This window comes from Petaurus breviceps, unplaced genomic scaffold, assembly GCF_028583685.1.
Source record: "Petaurus breviceps papuanus isolate PSGF00001 unplaced genomic scaffold, PetGlider_PUasm1.0 181, whole genome shotgun sequence".
In the NCBI taxonomy this organism is placed as follows: domain Eukaryota; kingdom Metazoa; phylum Chordata; class Mammalia; order Diprotodontia; family Petauridae; genus Petaurus; species Petaurus breviceps.
The window spans coordinates 21,290,384-21,314,297 of NW_027185784.1; the positions used below are offsets into that span (position 1 = coordinate 21,290,384).

The 23,914-nt window shown below is 38.5% G+C and overlaps 1 protein-coding gene across 3 annotated transcripts in view; it reads right to left on the bottom strand.

Moving 5' to 3' along the window:
- Positions 1-23,914, bottom strand: part of DGKI (diacylglycerol kinase iota) — a 586,838-nt gene that overhangs the window by 279,946 nt on the left and 282,978 nt on the right. For all 3 annotated transcript variants that reach the window (XM_069087305.1, XM_069087306.1, XM_069087304.1), the window contains exons 11-12: positions 5,164-5,246; positions 119-179 (exon numbers count right to left, since the gene is read on the bottom strand). In XM_069087305.1, the coding sequence (XP_068943406.1) occupies positions 119-179; positions 5,164-5,246 (144 nt within the window). The remainder of the gene's footprint in view (positions 1-118; positions 180-5,163; positions 5,247-23,914) is intronic.

The window sequence follows — 23,914 nt, forward strand, 5'->3', positions numbered from 1 at the left end:
GCCTTGAGGAGGAGAGGGGAAGGCAAAGAATGGTGGGAATAAAGAAGTCTTGTTACCCTAGGGAAACCAAAGGAAAAGAGAAGCAGAAATTAAAATGGGGACCATTTCAGGTACCTACCGTTCCATCCCCACCACAGGCCAGGATTCGAAGATTCGGCACTTTTCGATACAGCTCAAGCCTTGCAAAGGAAAGAAAAAAGTCTATATTAACAAAAGGAAAACCACACAACAAGCTGGCACTGCCAAACTGAGTCCCATACAACAGGGGCATTAGGGGGTTCTCACTGGAGTGACAACAGGAAGCAGAAATACCTATATTAGCATCAAAGATGGGAAAGGACTGAGGGTATCCAATTATCAACTGTGTGTCTGGAATTTTAAAGGGTACAAAATTTCTACTTCTTCTCATTATGACTATTGTATTCATCAATCTGTTCTTCTTTCAGCCCTTTTTGGATGGATAACATCACTTAACCTTGATTCTCTTTAAAAAAAAATTTTCCAGCCTTTTTTCCTCTCTTTTTTTCACTTCTTTCTTCCTGTCTTAGTAAGAACTAGATTTACTTATTAGAAAACAGTCTTTGTATTTCTTCTATTTCTATTTTTCAGGGAAATGCCATGATTGATATGAGTTGCCTCCCCTTACTTGTCATCCAAAGAGACCAAATGTCTAAGTTACAAAACTTAGAGCTGGAAAGGAGTTTTGAGACTATCTAGTAAGATGAAATGACAAGCATATATTAAGTGCCTTCTATATTCCAGGCACTGAGGATACAAATGAAATGAAATAAATAATCCCTACTTGATAAAAATGTATATTTTATAGGGAGAGACAGATATATGTGAAAATATAGATGAATATATACATATACACACATATGTGGCACAAAGTAACTTAAATACAGATATATACAAAGTAGTTAAAAACAAGACTGTTTACTAGGAAGAGAGGGCATTAATAATTTGGGGAGATCAAGAAAGGCTTCATGTAGAAGGTAGCGTTTGAATTTCCTCACTTCTTTCGAGGTTCCCTGGTCCCCCCACTTGCTAGGAGGCCTTGGAGGTGGAAATGAGTAGGGAGTGTCTGGGCATGGTTAATGGCTAGTACAAAGATACAGAGATGGACTGTCATGCATGAAGAACAGAAGGCCAGCTGGGCTGGATCGCAGAGGTGGGGAAGGTTGAGTGGTATATACTGAGTCTAGATGTACAGGCTGGCATCATGTTGTGAGGAACTTTAAAAACTAAAAGTAGTTTATATTTTATTCTAGAGACAATAAAAAGCCACTGAAACATGTCGAGTAGATAAGTCATATGATCACATCTATACTTAAGGAAAATTACTTTGTTAGCAGTAAGAGATTTGAAGCAGGGAGATCAATTGGAAGATTACTGAAATAATCTAGCAAAAGGTGATGGGAGCCTAGACTAAGATGGTGGCTATGTGAGTGGAGAGCCAGGGTCAGAAGGAAGAGGTATTTTAGAGGTAGAAATGGCAAGATGTGGCAATTAATTAGCTATTGGGGGTGGGGGGAATGAGGGAGAGAAGAAACTGAAGCCTAGTGAGGTAGTCCAGTTATTTGTTGTGAGGTCACATAGGCAGAAGGATGTAAGAGCAAAGATGTAAACTTCAGGTGTTTGACTCAAATACATGGGTCTTTCTTCCTAGCTCACATTACTTTTTCTAGGCTAGACTCTTCATCTTCAAATTTACAAAATTTGCCAGAAGATATAGGTGGGAAGAAATACCCCCCCACACACACACACACCAAAATATACTAGTTTGGGGTTGGTTTTTTCCTGACATCTCTGAGGATCTGAAATCAGGTCTTTTGGTCTTTAAGGTCTGAAATTCTCTTGCATAGTATACAAACAGGCAACACTGCAGTGTACCTTGGAGAAAGGGAGTGATCCATCATCCCCTCAGAAAATATCTGCATCAAATCAGTTTTCGTATATGATGATCCCCAAGCATTAATTAAACAATTTCCCCCAATTAAACATTTTCTTTTGCACTGACATTTTTCTCAGGTTCTCTGAAATGTGTAGAATTGCATTAAATCTAGTCAGGAAAGAGAACAGACAAATGACAAGCCAGCTTAGTCAAGGAGCCTTAAGGAGACTGAGCCCAGAGAAGAAGGGGCTTTTCGAAATCCTGCAGCAAACCCTAGTGGCACAGAATGTAATAGAACAAGAGAATGAGCAGGATTGATCTTTCAAATACAGTATTCTCTAGTGACCTCCTGATACGTTGCTTTTTTTTCCCATTACACTAAGAGCTTGTTTTCTATGGGTCTAAAAACCATCTGAGTGACAGTAGTAGCAATGACCCTTCTCCATTCCAGTGCCTTGGCTCTGCTGATTATTTCCTGTTTATCCTGTATGTAGCTGGTTTGTATATAGTTGTTTACATGCTGTCACTCCAATAGACTGTGAACTCCTTTAAATCAGGGACTGGCTTTTACCTTTTCCTGTATTCATGGTGCTTGGCACAGAACTTGGCACATGGCAGGCAGTGAATATTTATTGCCTAATTCATAATGAAGATGGTGAGGCATGGTAGAGCAGAAAGTACTTGATTAGAGAAGGGAAAGGAAAGCAAGGAGTATTTTTTAATGCACCTACTATCTGCCAGACACTGTGCTAAGTCCTTTACAAAGATCAAGTCCTTTGATCTCATTGGATTGGGACTTTAAAAGCATAGGTTCTAGTCTCAGTGTGACCACTCACTAACAAACCAGTCAAAATCAATCATCCTCAGTCCCTTCATGTACAAAATGTCAGACTAGATAATAATAATTAACATTCATGTGTCCCTTTAGGGTTTTAAAGTACTTTCCATATATTATCTCACTTGAACTTCACAATACCCTCAGAGCTAATCAATTCCTCCTCATTTTATAGACAGAGAAGTCAAATTACTCACTCTAACTCACAAGGAAGTGGCACAGTTAAGATTGGAATTCAGGTCTTGACTCCTTCTGTATCATATCATACAATCTCTGAAGTATAAAAATATTATTCCCATTTTTTCAGGTAAAGAAGCTAGGGCTCAAGTCAGGGTAAGTGACAAGCCCTGAAGCACAAAATTACTAAATGTTTGAGATGGCATTCTAACCTAGGTCTCCCTGATTCCAAGCCCTGTGTGTTGTATGGAGGGAGCACTAGGTATTGAATTGGGAAGACCTGAATACAAATCCTGCCTCAGACACTTAGCAGTTAAGTGGCCCTGGAGGTAAGTCACCAAACTTCTTTCTGTCTGCCTCCATTTCCTACTCTATAAACTGGAAGTAATAATAACACCTAACTCCCAGAGTTGTTGTAAGGATAAAAATGAGACAGTGGTTTCCAAACCTAAGGTGTTCTATAAATGCTAGTATTACTATAGCCACTATAACATGCTGCTTCCCTGCTCCAAAGTTACATTAAAAATAATCATTCAAGTTAATATAGTGATTTGAAGCATATAAAGTATTTTAGAGTTTACCAAGGTTTATTTTAACTATTATTAAACCAGTATTTGCCATGTTCCCATACACACTCAGTATCAATGGGGAGATGTCAACATTATCTGAGGACAGGGGTAAGAAACAGCTGGATGGTGGCAAAGGAGTCACTCTTTTCCTTTACCTTTTCTCCCTATTTTCCTGTCCCCTAAAAATATAAGAAACAGGATTAAACTTTTTCTCATAGAAAGCTACTTTTATACATGAGCAGTCCAAAGAAACTCGGGAGTAGTTCTGGAAGAGTTATGGGTTTCCCATACATCATCCACTGAAAGACACACATGTTCCCTCTCATCCACGATCATGCACATGCTCAGAAATAACCACACAAAAATTCAAGCATTCTCCACATCCAGATATACCACCAGATACCTATACTCACACTCATATAATTTAACTACTCACTCCTTCTGCTATACATGCAAACATACCTACCCAAAAAACACACCCAAAGATGCTTGCATACCAAGGATACAGACACACACTCGGAGTTACTAACAACCGTATATTCATCTGCATTCAGGTCCATTCAAAGGAGTCAGTCAATAAACAGGTAAGGAAGTGATTGGAGAAATAATTAGAATAAATAAATAAGTTAAAGAGAGAAATAAATAGGCTAAAAAATAAAAGTGGGTGAATAAGTAGGTTGGTAGTTGAGAGAAACAATGCCAGTTAAGAGTTAGGGATGATGGTCAGCAGAGTGACCACAAGATTATGAGGGCCTGGATCTGTAATTTCACTGATGTAGAGACCTACCAAAGTGGAAATCTTCTCTTCCAAGAGACTTAATAGACTGGAGCACTGTTAAACAACTTGTCAATGGTAGTATGTTTCAGGGTAAGGATTTATTGTCATCATCATTATCATCATCATCTAGCATTTATATAATACCTACTAAACACTTTATATCCCCATCAGATCCTCATAACCCTTTGAGACAGATGAACTTATTATCCTCCATTAAGAAACTGAGGCAAACAGAGGTTAAGTGACTTATTCAAGGTCATATAACTAGTAAGTGGATGAGCCTGGATATAAACTCAGGTCTTCCAGCACTCTATCCATGTGCCAAAAATATTAAAACAACTACAAGGCTAGAACTCTATCTACTGATAGAAGCTTCACTCTCTCTAATAAGGTATTACAGAACCATTATTTCCTATGTCAATCTAAATTTTTTTTTTTATTAAGCAATCAGGGTTAAGCAACTTGCTCAAGGTTACACGGCCAGTTATCTCTGGGTGTGGTGCTGAGTGTCTGAGCCCGGGATTCGATCTCCAGGTTGTCCCAACACTGGAGCCGGTGCTCTTACTCGCTGAGCCACCTGGCCGCCCCTAAGCAATTGGGGTTAAGTAACTTGCTCAAGGTTACACGGCCAGGTGTTTCTGGGTGGGTGCTAAGTGTCTGAGCCCGGGATTCGATCTCCAGGTCGTTCTGACACTGAAGCCGGTGCTCTTACTCGCTGTGCTACCTGGCCACCCCTTATGTCAATCTAAAATTGAAGATTGTTACAAAGCTCTGTGTGTATGTGTATGTGTGTGTGTGAGTGTGAGTGTGTGTGTGTCCTTCCCACCTACATTTTCTAGGTTCTTCTCACCAGCACAAAGAAAGGAAAGTTTTGACCAATGAGTATCCTGGTGAGCATTTCAGAACTTACGCATCTCTTGGCCCTTCCTGAGAAAGATCAAACACCTGCCGTGGATTCAGATACCACATGAACATCTGGAGAATTTTGGTCCCCTGTAGTGAAAAAAAAGGGGGGGGATACATGGTTATTTTTAAAAATCACATGAATTATGCATAACTTGAAATATTGTGTCTAAGATGTTAGGATAACTAGAAAATATAATGCTAAAGAGTTTAATGTCTCTGATGGAAAAGTTACCTCGATATTCTCAATTTTCTTTTTATTATTCAGATCAATCTCATTTGAAACAATCTCCTGTTAAACCATATGGACCCTAGTAGCCAAAGAAAATTTTTTTTTGTTTGGGTAGTTATCTTCTAAATTAACACCTAGGTAAGATAAAATCCCTGGTTCCTCAAGATGATTAATAAAACATATTCTATCACAAAATCATAGCACTGAAAGGAACCTTAGAGATCACAACCCTATAAAAAGGGACAGTCTATACTTACTACATAAGCTGCCATCTTCCTCTGCTTGGGTACTGGTAGAAAACATCACATGTATAGATATAAGCAGTAGGAAGTCAGGCTTAAGAGCAGCTAATCTTGGTACCAGAGAGAGAATGAGGAAATATATATATATAATTTCCCATCTAATCCCTGGGCTTCTTGATCTATAGGAGCTCACATCTTACAAGATGGCATCAACTTTGAAACTCTTACTTCCTTAGTAATCCCTGCCTCAAAAGACCTTCCCTTCTTCCTCTGAGTGGAGATAGGGGAAGGTAGACATCAGAAAGCTCCTCCCAGATCATTTAAAGAGGACGCCTAGGGCAGTCAGTCATCTCATCATTTCCCATCCAGCAATAGAACTTTATCATGCCCCTCTTGCAGGTACCCTTCTACCACCACCCCCTTTTCAGCACAGATACTGTTTTCTCCAAATTGTGAGCTCCTTAAGGGCAGGGACTATCTTTTGTCTATCTTTGTATTCCTGAGACTAGCATACAGCAGGCACTTGATAAATGGTTACTGACTGACTGCCTGACTGACATGTCCCTCATCCTGGTAGAGAGGTGGCAGAATACCAGTAAGGACTGTGGCATGGGTATATGTTGTCATGTAAATTTATTTTGCTTGACTATTTTTTTGCTGCTACAGAAAAGGATTTTATGGCAGGCATGGGGAGTGGGGGTGACACTGGGAAATGTCCGTTGTACAAAAAAAGCATTAAAATATTTTTTAAAATATCTTAATATTTAATATTTGCTTAAGAAGCATAGTATAGGTCTTTAATAGGTAATGCTAAAGCAAAGAACAATGAAATGTGAATAAATGAAAAATGGACACTATTCATGTTAATACATTTTACTGCACGTGATCAGAGGATCTGGGTTCAAAATGCACCTCTGCTAAGATCTACCTGTGGGATCTTGAGTCAGTACTTTGGGCCTCAGATTCCTTACCCAAAAAAATGAAGGAGCTGGACTAGATGACTTGTAAGGTCCTTTCTATCAACTATAGAAAAGAACCAATATTTGACCTATTGGCCAGGATGCCTTTAGTGCCATTATGGGCCTATCCCGGTATATCTGAGAGTTGCTATTTTCTAAACATCCTTTGTTATATTATTCTGTGACTCCATTACTGTAAGAAACTCCTTGTATGGAAATTCCCTTTGTCAGTGTGGAGCAGCTATATGCCATCCGTAACTCATAGTCATATAGATTTGCTTGGGCATTACTTCTTAGTCACATAGCTACTATGGTATATACAAGTGACAAGACTTGAACCAAGCCTTCCATCTTGCTCTGGCTTTCTATTACACTACAGTATCTTTTTCTCAAGAATAATACCTCAGGCTTAAGTTTGTCCATTTAGTATTTTTGTTAGTCCTTTTGCTGACTTTTACTTCCAGGCTAACTCACAGTTTATAATTAAGGGGAGTTTGAGAGTTGACTAGTACATTGGGATTTGTAGTTCACAGGGAGAAGCATTCCACTGTCAGCCCTGAAAAGTGATTTGGGACCAACCTGATCTTTGAACCAACAGACAGGATGGAGTCACAACTAGAGTTCTTAAAGAAACACAAATAGGGCGTAGCTAGGTGGTACAGTAAATACAGCACTGGCCCTGGATTCAGGAGGACTTGAGTTCCGAATCTGACCTCAGACACATAACACGTATTAGCCATGTGACCTTGGGCAAGTCACTTAACCCCAACTGCCCCTCCAAAAAGCAAAAAATAATTTTAAGGGTTTTATTTTTATTAAAAAAAAAAAAGAAACACGCATGGTCTAGAGAAGAGATTGAGAGGAAGAAGGAGAGAGTTCAATGGCTGAACAGCAATAGTAAATGGGGTCAGTTACCCCAGTCCAATATTTAATGAATGGAGTTCATATGAACAGCTAGATGGCACAGTGGATAGAGTTCTGGGCCTGAAGGGAGGAAGACTCACCTTCTGAATTAAAATCTGACCTGTCTTATTAGTTGTGTGACATTGGGTAAGTCACTTAACCTGTATGCCACAGTTTCCTCATCTGTAAAAATGAGCTGAAGAAGGAAGTGGTAAACCACTCCAGTGGCTTTGCCAAGAAAACCCCAAAAATGGGGTCACAAAGAGTCAGACGTGACTGAAACGATTGAAAAAACAACCAAAATACGCATGTATATATGTATGTTCACACACAAGTAATATACACATACACGTGTATATATGTATATTGCGCATCTATCATTTTATATATTTATTTTTCAGAAGTCAAAGTCCTTCTATTGTTTCTACATTTTGCAACAACCAAAGCCCCCTCTGCTGTGTACTTACAACAATGCTTAGCTGCCATCACCACCGTCCTGGATGGCATCCAACTAACTGTTCCACCTCATCAAACAACATGCTTTGCTCCAGTCCTTTCTAGACAGTTTTATCTACACAATCACGGCTAAGTTGATGACTTGGGGGGGGGGGAGGTTGTCATTAGGCGATCACTGTCCATTTGCATGTTTACTACTGGGTCATTTGTAGATTGTCTGGCCCACTCCTCATCTGCCTTGTTGAGTTTCCATGGGGTAACACTGTAGTCATTTTAATGACTGATTTATATACACATCCATCTGACTTGCTGTAGAGGCAGTCCAATTTTGCAATCTGGGAGCAGTATCAATTGTTGATGTAAATTGCACCTTTCCACCTCTTGCCACGGTACAGCGAGTCTCAAAATTGCAGTTTTTTCTGGCAATACATACAACGTGAGTCATTAACATTCTGGTTCTACATGCTTCTAGGATCACATTATAAAAAATGAGCTGAGGAAAAAAACTGGAAACCACTGAAGAATTATGCTTATAAACTCACAAACTCTCTAGTAGGTAATAATGATAATAGTTCCCATTTATATAGTACTTCAAGGCTTACAAAGCATTTTATAGGACATTACCTCATTTGACCCTGAGAACAATCTTCTGAGGTAGGTATTAGCTTGCATTATCCTTACTTTATGGATGAGGAGAGATGGAGGCTAGTATATTTCAAGGGACAGACTTGGACCCAGATTTTTCTAGGACCAGGTTTTGTCATTGCAATAAACTAGCAGTGAAACCAGGGACACAACTTCTCAGAGTTCCTAGTCAATTGTATGATAGAGAAATTAGCTATCTGTGTAAGTGGAGGGAATTTTCTCTAACAGGAATTCTCTACATAGATGAAATAACAGGTCTGGATCAAGTGAAAGAGAAATGAAGACTGGAGAACCCCAGAGACATCAAAGAACTTCTCAATATCACACAGCCAGCAACTGAAGCAGAAGGTGAACCCAAGTGTTCCTGACTTCAATTCCAGCCCTCTATCCACTAGGCCCCATTGATTTTAGTGATGGTAATGAGCCGTACTAAGGTTTTAGATCACCGAATTAATTGGCTCAGCTTTGCATGACCAGTTCTTTATATTTCAGTCAAGTTCTAATTACTTTTTTCCCTACAATGTGACCAAATCTTTTCAAACTAATATGTTCATTAACAAAAGCAATCAATACCAGAATGAAATCACTGAATTGTGTTAAACCAGTGGAAGATGGGGTTCTAAATCACATCTAAGTGATTTCTGTTAATGGTTCCCTCATCTCCAAGCTACCCAATTTTAATACTTTGTCAGATGCAACTGATTCATCTCTGAAAGAGAAATCACTTTTTTTCTCACTGAAAGCACTTAATAGAATGCCTCAGTCATTTACACAGCTGCTATTCATTGGGAAATTCCCAAGAACCACAAACTGTATGCAAAAACAGCACCCACGATACAATACTGTCTTTCTAATACATTTCAAAACTAAGTCGACATGGGGCCAACAGGGATCCTTCTATATGGATTAATGGCCCCATGTCTATTTGAATTTAACCTACTGATTCTAGTCTAATTACCCTCATTTTACAGTTGAGGAAACTGAAACCCAGTGTGTAGTGGCTTGCCCACAGTTACAAAAGCTAGCAGAGTGCAGATGAGGGATTCTAACTCCAAATCTTCGCACCCCAAACTCACTCTTTCACAAATACTCCCCTGCTCCCACACACTGAGAGTGAGAAAAGCACCCAAGAGTCCATCTGAGCTCAGAGAGAGGAGTATGGTTCTCATTAATAGCACTGTAACTTTAACCCCTTGTTGGCCTTATGGTATCGTGGGGCTGCATGTGCCTAAAGAATACTCTACTCTCCTGCTTCTAGGCAGGCTAAGTGTAATTTCCCCCCACAAGCTTGGGCAACATTGAAGAGGGCAGACCTATAAATCTGATACTAAGTGAGACATATAGAAATCATTAAGAAATTGTAAAAAGCAAATATGAATGCTATTGTTCAGACAACTCCATCTGCCAACCAGAACACATTAACGAAGGGTTAAAAAAAGATTTTGGGAGGCTTCACTACACCATGGGCTTTGGCACTAATCAAGACTATGAGGTGGTGGCAGAGGATGAAATAATGGAAAATTGGTATCGGTGAGCATTTATTTTGTTGTTGTTGTTTAGAAGTTTCAATCATGTCAGACTCTTTATGATCCCATTTGGGGTTTTCTTGGCAAAGATACTGGCGTGGTTTGCCATCTTTTCCAGCTCATTTTACAGATGAGGAAACTGAAGAAAGCAGGGTTAAGTGACTTGACCAGGATCACATATCTGAGTTCGGATTTGACCTCAGGTCTTTCCGACCCCAGGCCTAGAACTCTATCCACTGTGACATCTAGCTCCCCCACAATACTAAGCACTGAGAAACAAAGAAAAAGTAAGAGATAGTCCCTGCTCCCAAGAAACTCACAGTTTAGTGGGGGAGACAACATACAAATAACTACATTCAAACAAGATATATGCAGAATAAATTGGAGATAATCAACAGAGGAAAAGCACTAGAAGTAAAGGAAAGGGAAGGTAATAAGCCTTTACATAGTACCTACCATATGCCAGATACCATGTTAAGTGTTTTTACAAATTTTATTTCATTTGATCCTCTCAGCAACCTCATGAAGTGAGGGTTATTATTATCTTCATTTCACAGCTGAGGAAACTGAGGCAAGGTGAGGTAAAGTGACTTTCTCAGGGGCACGGAGCTAGTAAGTGCCTAAGGCTGGACTTAATTCAAGTCTTCCTGACATCAGGCCCAGCAGAGCATCCACTGAGCCATCCACCTGCCGAAAAGGCTTCTCGTAGAAAATGGGACTTTAGCTGAAATTTGAAGGAAGCCAGGAAAGATAGGAGACAAAGAAGAGGAGGGAGAAAGTTCTAAGAATGTGGGGCAGCAAGTGAAAATGTCTAGAAACAGGAAATAGAGGGCAAAGAGGCAGTACATGTATGTCTGCAAGCATAAGTAGAATTGGGGACTTGGTGGGTAGAGACTTCACATGTCTAGATGGGAGCAAAGGAAAAAAAAGAAGAAAGGTGGCCTTGCTAATACTGTCTAGTAAGGCACTGGCTTACAGACTAAACTTTTGGAGAGCCGAAAAACCAACTGAGAGGCAGTATGGTGTGGTAGAAAGAGCAGTAGATTTGGATTCACACGGCATGAATTTGAATACTATTTTTTATAATAATTGTGCAACCTGGGGCATGTGTTTGGGTCTCAACGTCCTCATTTATGAAACAGGGGTTTGGAACAGATGATCTATAAAGGCTCCCAGCTCTAAGGGTCTGTGTTCTAAATCTGGAAACCCTGAAAGAGATGGGGCTAGTGAGAGTAAGGTCAAGTGTTTAAGCCCCAACAAAGAGTCCTGTAAATGCAAACCACTGGTCACTGGGAGGAAATGATAGAACAGTATATGAAACGTTTCTTCCCTCTCTTTCCCATTGGGGTGAACCAGCAATGCCAAAGTATTAAGGATCACATTAGAAAGGCCCAGCCAGTAAATGAGCAGCTAAGTGGCACAGTGGATAGGGTGTCAGGCCTAGAGTCAGGAAGACTCATCTTCCCGAGTTTAAATCTGGCCTCAGACACAATACCTGTGTGACCCTGGGCAAGTCATTTAAATGTATTTGCCTCAGTTTCTTCATCTGTAAAATGAGCTAGAGAAAGAAATGACAAACCTCTACAGTCTCTTTGCTAAGAAAACCACAAATAGGGTTAATGAAAAGTTAGACATGATTGAAAAATGACTGAACTGAAGCCTTTAATTGTGTACATTGAATCCCAAACCACTGGGGATGAAAAAGGACCTTAGCAACCATTAGTCCAACTCCCTCAATTTGACAGATGAGGAAAACTGAGACCTAAAGAGGAAAACTAACTTTAAGCCCACAGCTGTGTAGGGGACTGGTGGGATCTGTGTTCTCTTTTCTATCTCCCATTGTTCTGGAAGCTTCAAATTGAATTTAGGGCCAAAGAAGAGAAACACAAGTAGACACATTTGTGAAACTTGACTGAAAGTGGTCCAGAAAGCATTCCTTGGACTTAAACAACAATTGGGATATCAAGAGTTGTAAGTACACACTTCAACACTTCAAGAAAACTATGATTTAATCAGTGCTCATACTCCCTCTACTGACAAAGACTGAAATTTTCACACACGATATGTTACTATATAGTTCTTCAAGAGCTGCTTACTATATACACCCAAACACACAAACATGTATATATGCATGGGTTTGTTTATTTGTGCATATCACCACCCAGAGGGCAATGTAAAAGTAGAGGATGTGTATCAGTAAGCTACAACAGATCACAAAACAGGAAATTGCAAAGGAAGAGTAAAAGCTATTACCCCCCACAAAAAAAGTATACTTTTGTGTGTATATACAAAAACAGAAATGGTAATCTGGCAAGAGTGAAGGTTACCCAGGGGATAGCCCTGTGCTTCATTGGCACCTTCACAATGCCAAGCAAAAGCAAAGAAAGCATTGTAGTATGTTGAATATATTATCATGGTAAATTTTTGGTAGAACATGGACTAAAGATTCACAAGATGAGCAGGCAGAGATGTCTTGTGATCTATACTGCTGGAAGTAATATTTACATCAATGAGATCACAGATCCATTTGAGTGAATATATACATGCGTGTCTGCATACATACATATTTATACATTGTTATAGACATATATGGCTCTACAAAGCATATATGTAGACACAATATATATGATGAGATCTGTGATCTCACTGATGTGAATATTTGCCTCCAGTGAAACAGATCAAAACACATCTCTACATAAACATATATATACACACACATAAATATATATACCATTAATATACAAATATGCTATACACATATATGTATATATAAATAAATGTACAGAATTCTTGATAGTAATCCAGAGGAAATATCCAAAGACTCACAAAATTCTACAAAGTGGTGAAAGCAACATCTACTACTAGGAAGAAAACTTAAAGGACCTGCTACATAAGGTATTTTTCCCTAAAAAAAAGGGCCATGAAAACATCTTTGAGACTCAATTGGTCCAACAGATTAAAGCTCTAAGTACTAAAAAAATTCCTGATTGTCCAAGATATAACATTTTCATAGTTAGTATTCCAAAGGTTTGATGGATGTCCATCCCATTGACCTTCAAGTCCACACACCCTTCTGATCAGTCAAGTCATCAAGGAAAATGAAGGTATGAGGGGAGACCTATCCAACTCATGCCCAGCAATGTGTCTTTGCTAGATATCCTTTCCATGCTTTTGTTAAGTAAACTTATTTTAAGTGTTATATGATATACAAATGTTTAATTTCATTTCAATCCTATGTGTGAACTAGCAGACAAAACTGAGTCAGGCCTGGCCCAGAACAAGGTACAGGCACAAGACATAGCTTGGCCTAGAGAAGAGAATTCTCCCAATGAACAGGACAATGAAAATAAACCTGATTCCTTCTACTAGTTCAACATGCAAGGGTTCAGGTACTCAAGAGAGTGAACATAATGAGCCCCCCCCCATTAAAAGGTGGAGCAGATCTTGAAAATCCATTTAACAGCACAGTGTAGCCAGTCAGGCTGAAGTAACATTGGTTGGGTTGGGAAAGAAAGCCAAAAACAATTTTGCTGAAGTGTTTAGGGCCAAGAATACAGAAACCATGGGGAGAACTAGGAAGGAAGGAAAGATATTAATGGGCTGGAAGTGCTTATCAAAAATAAAAATAAAAGACAAAATACTTACTCAACAATAAACCATGAAAGCTTAATTACGAACCAAGGAGAGAAACAATATAAAGTGGGGAAAAGGTATAAGGAGTTTAGAATCAGAAAATACTGTACTAAGACAGAAAATGAAGAAAAAAATAGAAAGGGAAAGATACACACTACAAGGCCATGACATGTTAGCTTCTTCCTTAGTATTTCATATGTCTGTGAGGGATTTAGATGATCCACGGGAGGAAACTATAGCCCTGTCCCTTTAACCAAAAGAAAAATACTTTGTCTCTAGCCAGTCTCTGAATACATAAGGTGACACTCAAAACTCCAAATTCTAGCTGCCAAACAGAAAAAAGTTAAATATGGGGGGAAAGGCTCAGGCCATGACAGCACTGGTAGAAGTTAAACAACCAGCTTTCCAAGAAAAAGAAAATGTATTTCCAAAACACTTTTCAGTTTAATCTGCATTTTCCCCATCATTTTCTTAAGTCTAGACTATCAACCCTGCCCTCCCCCAAAAAAAGTCAAGCCCTGATTTGTAGCTTTGCTGACTTCTGAAAATTCAAATGCTCAAACTGAAAATTTAACAATCATTTTAAGAGGATGGAGCTGGCTTCAACACACTCCTGGAACCTCGAGCTATTCTAGCTTCATTGGTTATAAACAGAAAGCTACAGAGAGCTAGGTCTATCCCCTCAAAGTGGTACCATTTCCTAATATGACTGATAAAAAAGACATTTCCATCAGGGGTCTAGTATGGAAACAACATCTTCACTAATGTCCTGCTCACTGTGGCCTGCATGAGACCCCAAGTCCTCAAAGACTGAGCCAACAGAATACAAACAAAGGCTTTTGGATGGTCACGTGTGACTGTTACCCAAGGACCTGAGTGGCCTTGGGCAAATCACTTAACCTCTGTGTCTATTTCCTGGTCTATAAAATGTGTGTTTCTATATATGTAGTGTGCGTGTGTACATACATATGCATGTATAAACACAAAAACGTGTGTGCGTATACACACACATATATATTTGCTGTCCCAAAAATCTTGGTGCGGTTTTAAACTTCACACACACACACACACACACACACACACACACACACACTCTTTTCATGTTTATCCTACCATGTTATAAGAAGAACCAACGGCTATTCTGAACACGGAAGTGCTTTGAAATTATGAGATATTATACAAACATAGACGTTTATTAGAATTACTGAAACAGAAAATTTTAAAGATGTCTGTCAATGCTATGGGATGATAGAGACATAACCGAAGCCTGCGTATCACACCGGGAAAGGGAACAGAACAAGATGACTGGAGAGAGGCTTTGTTAATAGGAATCACAAGCACATCAGTAAAATTTCATTGGGAAGGTGGGAAAATGACAGCGAGCAATAATGGGAATTGATGAGACTATTAAACAATACACACACACAGTATTGGGAAAAGACTATAAGGGATTATTCAGAGAATACCTTTGCATAAGAATTCTGTTATAAATATTTAAGTTTCTTGTTTTGTTGTGTTCTTTGCTTTGGTTTGTTTTTCCTTTTTTGATGGAGGGGATGGAGAGAGTGATCTGGCACATAGCTTTCATCAAATATGGAGACTATATCAGCATTCTCCCTCCCCATCGTAGGGTCAAGGACTGAGTTTTCCTGGATTCTAGAGGAGCCATTGTAGGGTTAAACATCGGCTTCCAGAGCTCTCAATTACATGGTGCTATGTGAGGCATCATGGGATTGACTTGGTAGTTAGGAAGGTCTAGATTCAAATCTCACCACTGATATGTGAGTATGTGAGTATGAATAAGCCACTTAACCTCTGGGTCATGGTTTCCTTGTCTGTAATACAAGGATAATAATGCCTATGGGACCTAGCTCACAGGGTACCATGAGGCTCAAAGGGGGTAAAAAGCTTTGAAAACTTGAAAGTGCCAAATAAATATCAGTAGTGATTATTATTGCTGTCCCATTTATCAGTGCTCAGGGGCAGGTTAACCAAAACTGGACATTGACCTAGGCCTTGCTATGACTTCTACCCCTAGATTTTGACCTCTTGAGTAAGTCAATCAAGAGGTCAAGTCTATTAACTGTAGGAAACTGCCAGCTAGAGGAACTATTAAGTCAACATGAAGTCAAGGTCTAGGGGTTCTTAATTAATAAACTATGAGACCAAGGAACAGAAACCATAATGGTGAGAGAGAAAGAGAGGGAGAGTGTGAGAGTGAGAGAGAAGAAAAAAAAACTGGGACAAAAAAGACTGTGAGGCAAAAATTACAAGAATCAGAGATAGAATAAAAGGGAAATATTGGATTTGGGGATTGAGGAACTGAAAAGTATTAAGTTTAAAGTCAGATAACCTTGCTAGGTTTCAGTTTCATCATTTCTATCCCAAGGGATAGATGATGACCCTTTACATCTATTTTTGTACTAGAGCCAACTTAAACCCACAGTTAGAGTTGATTGTTAAACTTCCTAGTGTGAAAATGTATACCTCATAAATAGGCAAGCTACAAATCAGCACTTGGTTTTATTGCTTTATGGATTATCTAGATTATGAAAGTTATAGGTACTGGCAACGCAGATTAAATTTAAAAGTATGTGTGTGTGTATATATACATTTATACATAAATAATGTATGCATATGTGTATACGTATATATGCATTTTTTCTTTTGGAGAGACAGTTGTGTGTGTGTGTGTGTGTGTGTTTTTTTAAGCAATCGGGGTTAAGTAACTTGCTCAAGGTTACACGGCCAGTTATTTTTGTGTCGGTGCCGAGTATCTGAGGCCAGAACCGATCCCAGGTCTCCAGTGGGGCCAGCACTCTTACTCACTGCGCCACCTGGCCACCCCAAGGAGAGCCAGTTGTTAAACATTTATCCACATACCCTTACTTATATGCCTTATAATTCTTAAAGTTCATCACTAGACATAATTAAGAGTCAGTGTTGTCAACCTCTAAAACTTACGGAAGTGACCATATAATACTTTCATAATTTCCTCCTATATCCTAATCTTCTATCATTTAATCATCCTTTAATTATACTTTTCTTCTAATACTAACCCTCAGATTAATTTTTGTGAAGCCATTTCTTACTCAGTTTCATAATTTTAAAGTTTTAAGTACAAGTATAAGACACTGGAAAATACTTGCGATTTGTGTGTGTATAAATATATGTGTGTGTGTATATAAATGTGAGTATAGTCTCCTAATATTATGATTTAATCTCTGGTGCCAATTTTAATCTCAAGTCGGATTTTGTTTCCAGGTCTATTTACCCAGGATTTTCAACAACTATTTTGTCTCTTTCCAGATGCAATAATAAATACAGAAGAATAAATATACATACGTACATACACACAAACACATGTGAAGATATTATGAAGTTTCATAAATTGCCTTGGATATTTTCGATGCAAAATAATGGAAAAACAATACTTCAGATTCACTTGTTTATTTTAAAGAACTGGAAATGTTGAAAATTTCAAAAGACTTCTTTTCTGCTATTTTATGAGTTAGAACTAGGGTTCTAGGTCTTGCTCCAATATTTACTGGCACAGAATCTTAAGCAAGCTTAAAGTTTCAAAAGAGACTCCTTTTTCTACCATGATTTTCTATTATTTTATAATACAAATGTACAATCTACCAGGGATATGATGGGTTCAAGAGACTATTGTGGGTTATTCTGAGAATATAACCAACATCTGTGACATTGTGTATATAGGGAAATACCTGCCAAAAAGTTACCTTACAGATCAACTTTTACAACATGTATTGATGAGATAGCAGCCTGCCTGAAGCAGTCGATAGAGTGCAGGACTTTCAAATCGAAAATCTGATACCTACTAGTCTTACAATGATGGGCAAATCAATTAACCACTCTGAGCCTCCTCAGTTTCCTCTTTTGTAAAATCAGGAGAGTAGAGCCTATTGTTCCTACTTTATTGAGTTATTATTATGAATGTTCATAGGAGGAAAAAAATATATGAAAACTTTAAATGTTAGTTATTAGTAGCAGTATTGTTGTTACTTTTATTCAAATAATAGCAGGACTTTTAATCAGTATATTCCTCAAGATTTAGTACCTTGATTATATTGGAGAATTGTGAAGAACATATGGATACTTCAGAATTTGGGGATTTTTCTCTTCCACTTCTTTTTATTATGGCCTTTTTCAAGTGGTAAAATGGACAGAAAGGTAATAAATGGAAATCCTATCTCTTATGATAGGATGTAAGATGTTCATGAAGATGTAAAGGAGAAGATGTAAGGACTTGAATTCCTTCCTCATCCTACTCAAGGAAGAAACCACAAGGGAAGGTCAAATCCCCTGAGTTTTCCTGTCAAAGTAAGACTTCAGTAATAGGTTAAAGTTCCTTTTCCCAAAGACAGGAAGTCTTACTATCAAATAGTCACCATTTCCCCCAAGCATTCCCTAAAAACCTCCCTCCCCAAGCATGAATAAATACCAATCCCTAGAGCCAGGCTTCATGTTCCTTCACCCCAAGTTTGGTCTTGCTTGCTCCACATAAGAATACCACAGAAATCCAGGGTTTTACCAGTACCAGAGCACCCTAATTCTACCCAGGACCCCAGCAAACCAGTTCTGTGCCATCCTTCCTGACTGGCCCCTCCCACCATGGATATTTCCCCTCCATAAAGCTTGTGGCTTTACTTTCTCTCTGCCTGCTCCTTTTTGTTGTGTTCTGTCTTCTGCTTCTCTGCTTCCTGGCCATGTCAGCTTCTCCTTAGAAGCATCAGCCACTGACCAGGGCTGAGATTAGTGGTTTTAGCAACTACCTCTTCCTCCCAAGCTTCATTTTAGGAATGTAAAATCAGAGGCTGGGTCAGAAACTCTACACGGCCTCCTTCCTTTTCACTGACATTTGGGCTGTGACTAGGGGCCCCTACCTAATCATGTGCCCCTCCAGTTTTCCCTTGGTTCCATAAGTGGCATATAAGGAAGATGGCTACCTTTCTTTGCACTACATTTTGGAATCTCAAACCTCCCTCAAGCTTTAATAAACCAGGGAAGATTAGAATTACCAAGTAGATAATCCTGTTTGGTGACAGGAACCAAAATTACCTGGAAAGATGAGCTACCTTAAAGATTTATCCTCCGGGGCAGCTAGGTAGAGCAGTGAATAGAACACCTGCCCTGTGGTCAGGAGTACCTGAGTTCAAATCCTGTCTGAGACACTTAACACTTACTAGCCATGTGACCTTGGGCAAGTCATTTAACCCCAATTGCCCTGCCCTCCACCTCCAAAAAGCAAAAAAAAAAAAAAAAAGAAAAAAGATTTATCCTTATATGGAAGGGTGAAAAACAGTTGTTGAAAATGCTAGGTAAATCTGAAAACAAAGTCAGACTTGAGATTTAAATTGGCACCAAGAGATTAACTTACAATTTTGGGAGATATTTTACATGTGTGTAGAATACAAACTTATATACATACACACATATGCACATGTATTTATGTTTCTATAAAAGTATGTAGATATACACATATACTTTAAAAACATGAAGTATGTGTATATATGTGTAGTAGTTTAAACCTACACAAAGACTCTTGGAAGACCCTTTATACGGTAAGGAGCCTTGTATTTCACGTCACAGCACCTAATAATTTATAGATTAAGGGAAAAGAAATCTCTCAGTGTGTTGCTGGTATACTTGTAAATTAACATACTTTTGTAGTCTGGATATGAAAGAAAGAGAAAAGAATATTATACCTAGCTAGCCTCCCAAAGAGAAATGTTTTTACATCAGCTATGGTATGATTGGGTAAGAGAACACCTTTCACAGAAAATGTGTTGGAAAACCTTAAGTAATAGACAACCTGAAATAATGTATGGAAAATGGACAACAATAAAGATAGAATTGGAGTAAAAGATCTTAGTAGATGTATGTTGCTTTGTCTTCAAGTGTCAGGAAATTGTACATCCCTTTTGGTCATGGTAATATATTACTTGTCTGAGCTAGGAATTGGAGGGAAAAGGTTTAACAGATGTGTGTGTGTGACACATTCTAAATCATATAATTATTTTATTATTGGTATCTTATTTAGGCCACAATATCCTTAAACCAAGAAGGAATATTAAGAGTATATTTAAATACCTATGTAGTATGGTGTTATAATAGGTTCTTGTTAGAAATGTGTTATGATGTGAGATGGCAGGTCTTAGGGTGAATGAATGTTTTCTGGTATCTTGAGCTCTTTGAGGTCATTTGGATGTTCCATTTAAGTATATGTCTTCATAGTCTGCCTAACTAGAGAGATGATTATAAGTATGATAAATGATATGATAAAAATGGGCTTCTAAACCTAACTGGACAGTGTATCATCAAATACTTCTCATTCCCCAGTGTAAGCTGAAATCATAAGGGGAGAATCTATGGTTCATGGAGAGATACATAGCTATTGAAGAGTTTTCTCATTCAAATTCTATTTAGAATATTAAGTCGAGGAGTTTGGGGGTAGTTAAATTATGATTACAGAGAGAAGCTAGTAAATACATATGCTCTGGAAATTTCCAATTACATACAGGACAAGAGGAAAGAAGGAGTAATGAATGTTTTTGAGAAACCAGCAAAAAGTAAGTGGAGAGAAAGCTATCCAACAAATGACCCCAAGGTCAAACACACTTACCATCAAGATTTAAAGGGAATAATCAATCTACCATACTAATTAGCAATTGTTCAGACTAGAGAAAGGAGAAAGAATAGTCTAGATCCAGAAAATGCTAGTAGGATAAGCAGCAATGGAAAAAGGGAAAATGCTAATAACAGACTCAAACAAATAAAATGTTAACAGCAGCCATAGATTAGATATGAACTGATTTATGTTTGTAGTGTCATAGTGAAGAGAGGCAGTAGGGAGCAGCAGATGTAACGCTAGTCTCAAAGTCAGGAGACCAGGGTTCTAATTCCAACTCCAATATTTACTAGCCATAGAACCTTAAGCAAGTCGCTTAACTGAGCCTCAGTTTCCTCATCTGTAAAATTAGGACAACATTAGCACCTACATGATAATAGAGATAATAATAATAGCACCCAAAACAGCTAGTGGCACAGTTCTGGGCCTGTGGTGAGAAAGACCTGAGTTCAAATGTGAACCCGGTGAAATATTATTGTGTTATAAGAAATGACAAGTAGGATGATTTCAGAAAAACCTGGAAAAATTTACATGAACTGATGCATAGTGAAGTGAACAGAATCAGGAAAATATTGTATACAGTAACAGCAATATTCTTTAATGAAGAATTGTGAATGACTTAGATATTTTCAGCAATACAATGATCTAAGACAATCCCAAAGGACTAATGATGAAGCATACTATCCACCTCCACAAAAAGAACTGATATTGATTCAATACAGATGGAAGCATATTCTTTTTCACTTTCCTTTTTTCTTTTATTCAAATCTTCTTGTACAAACTGCCTAATAGGGAAATGTTTTACGTAAAAAAATGGGAACTCAAACACCTACTAGCTGTGTGATCTTGAGCAAGTCATTTAACCCCTAATTGCCTCAGTGTCCTCAACTGTGGATAATAATTTACCTTGAGGGATTGTTGTGAAGATCAAATGAGATAATAGTTGTAAAAGGGAATTAGCACAGTGTCTGGCATACAGTAGGTGCCATACAAGTTTCTATTCCCTTCCCTTACCTTCTCTGGCTTCAGAGCGTTGTTGTGAGATTCAAATGAGATACAAATAAAGTGCTTTGCAAACCTCACAGCATCAGTCCTGTCCTATTATTATTCTTTAATATTTAATATTCTATAGATTTCTGTGTAGGCAGATAAAATGACAACTTTTGCCATTGAATTAAAATTTTTATCTTCATCAATATCCTTGAACCCCAGTTTTCCCAACTATAAAATGGAGATAACAATATTTTCACTGGCAGCATGGTGTAAAGGCTAGAGCATTGATCTTAGGGTCAGAAAGACAGCTATGTGGCACAGTGGATAAACTGCCAGGGCTGGAGTCAGGAAGATTCATTTTCCTGAGTGCAAGTGTGGCCTCAGACACTAGCTGTGTGACCCTAGTCAAGTCACTTAACCCTGTTTACCTCAGTTTCTTCATATGTAAAAAAAAAATCTGGCAAAGAAAATGGCAAAACCACTCCAGTATCTTTCCCCACCCCCGCAAAAAAAAAAAAAATACAAGCCCTAAATGGGGTCATGAAGAGGCAGACATGACTGAATAACAATTTAAGATTAGAAGACTTGGATACAAGTTCTGAATTGGATACTAACTAGCCAGGAGACCTTGGGCAAGTCCTTTCATCTAATCTGAGCTTAAGTTTTCTCATCAGTAAAATGAATATAATACTTAAACTAACTACCTCTGATTAGGATTCTGTATAAACATCCTACCTCCCAGTGAAGATCAAATAAAATTCTAAAGGTATGATCGGCTGAGTATCTTTGTTTACAAAAAAAATGGCATGTGTCTCACTGATCATTTCCTACTAATTTCACAGAAATGCTCTACAAAGCAATACAAAGCAGGAATCAGGAGACCTGGGTTCTAGTCCAGATTCTACCACTAAATAGCTGTAGGAAGCTTTGCAAGTAACGTAACTAACCTGGGCCTTGGTTTTCTCAGCTGTCAAATGAGAAAGTTGGCCTAGATGATCTGTGAGCTCCCTGATACTGCTAGACCTATTCACTTTCTGAGCCTTAGTTACAAAACAAGAGGATTAAATAAGATGATCTTCAGGGTTCCTTCCGACTCTAAAATTCTGCTTTCCTTTGTTTAAGGAACAAAACTTATGGACAGTCCCTGCTGATTTTTTCATCACCATGCATTCCAATAAACTGAATCCAAAAGCAGAAAGGTGTAAAAGCAATATTTTTTGCATTATTGTTAGCTTCCATAAAATGTGTTCCTAATAAATCAGTGGTTACCCTTATTCACCACCAGATGGCAACCAAGAATCAGTTAAGACAAAATGCCAACTCTCTCCAGAAGTATAGGATTATACGTAATCACAGAACATTAGAGTGGGAGTGGAGACCCTCCAATCCTACCCCCTCATTTTACACAAGAATATATTTCAGTTATTTTCAGATTCAAGGGGAAAATGATGAATAAGCTCATGAAGGCAGCTCGAAAGGAAACGAAGGCATCGTGGTACAGTTGAATACAAGACCAGGAATCGTGAGATCCGGCCTTGGCTCAAGAACCCGCTCTCTCTATGGCAGTGGCCAGATTACTTCATCTGTCTGAGCCTTGGGTTGTTCATGGGGAAAGGAGCTGGACTAGGTGATTCCTTTTAAATGTAAGGTTTTAGTTTACTATGAGTGTTTTAGGAGCATCAAAAATGGAAAAAAAAAAAAGTGAAATGTGAAGCATTACAAAGCTGAGATTGCCTGGACAAGGCCTAACTCTCTATAAGCAGGTAAAAATCCCCCTCCTCCTTTGTGCTTGGTTAATGTCACAACTGAAATTATGTAAAATGAAAATGAAGGGGACTTCTCTGCCCTCCTTTCCAGACCCCTTCGTATTATATGCCCAATGACTAAAACAGTGTGGGGTATGTCAGAGGTGTTTAAATATGTATGAATCCCTCTGTTCTGGCTACTATTCTCAGCACTAATATCTGAGCTCAAGGAATCAGAGCGTATTAGGGATAAGCTCAGGGAATACTCATGGGATTCCAAGCCCAGAGACTCAGCATGGAACACTGGATGTCTGTGACAAAGTTACTTAACCTCCTAGTAACCTACTGAGTTTCCTAAGTCTATAAGATGTAAAGCCAGAGCTGATCTGTACTGATAGAGGGAATTCCCTACACTAATGAGATCACAAGTCCAGTCTAGTCCAAGCTCTATTTTAACACAAAGGTTAAGTAACCTTTCTATGAAGTTGCAATCCCAAGAAAGACACAGAAATATACTGTGTGTTTTCTATTTTTTTTTGAGTCCTTCTCTCTCTCTCTCTCTCTCTCTCTCTCTCTCTCTCTCTCTCTCTCTCTCTCTCTATATATATATATATATATATATATATGTACACACACACACCTGTCTCTGTCTCTCTCTCTGTGTCTCTCTCTGTGTCTCTGTCTCTCTCTGTCTCTCTGTCTGTATCTCTTTCTCTCTGTCTCCTCTCTCTGTCTCTCTATCTATATCTCTCTCTCTCTCTCTCTCTCTCTT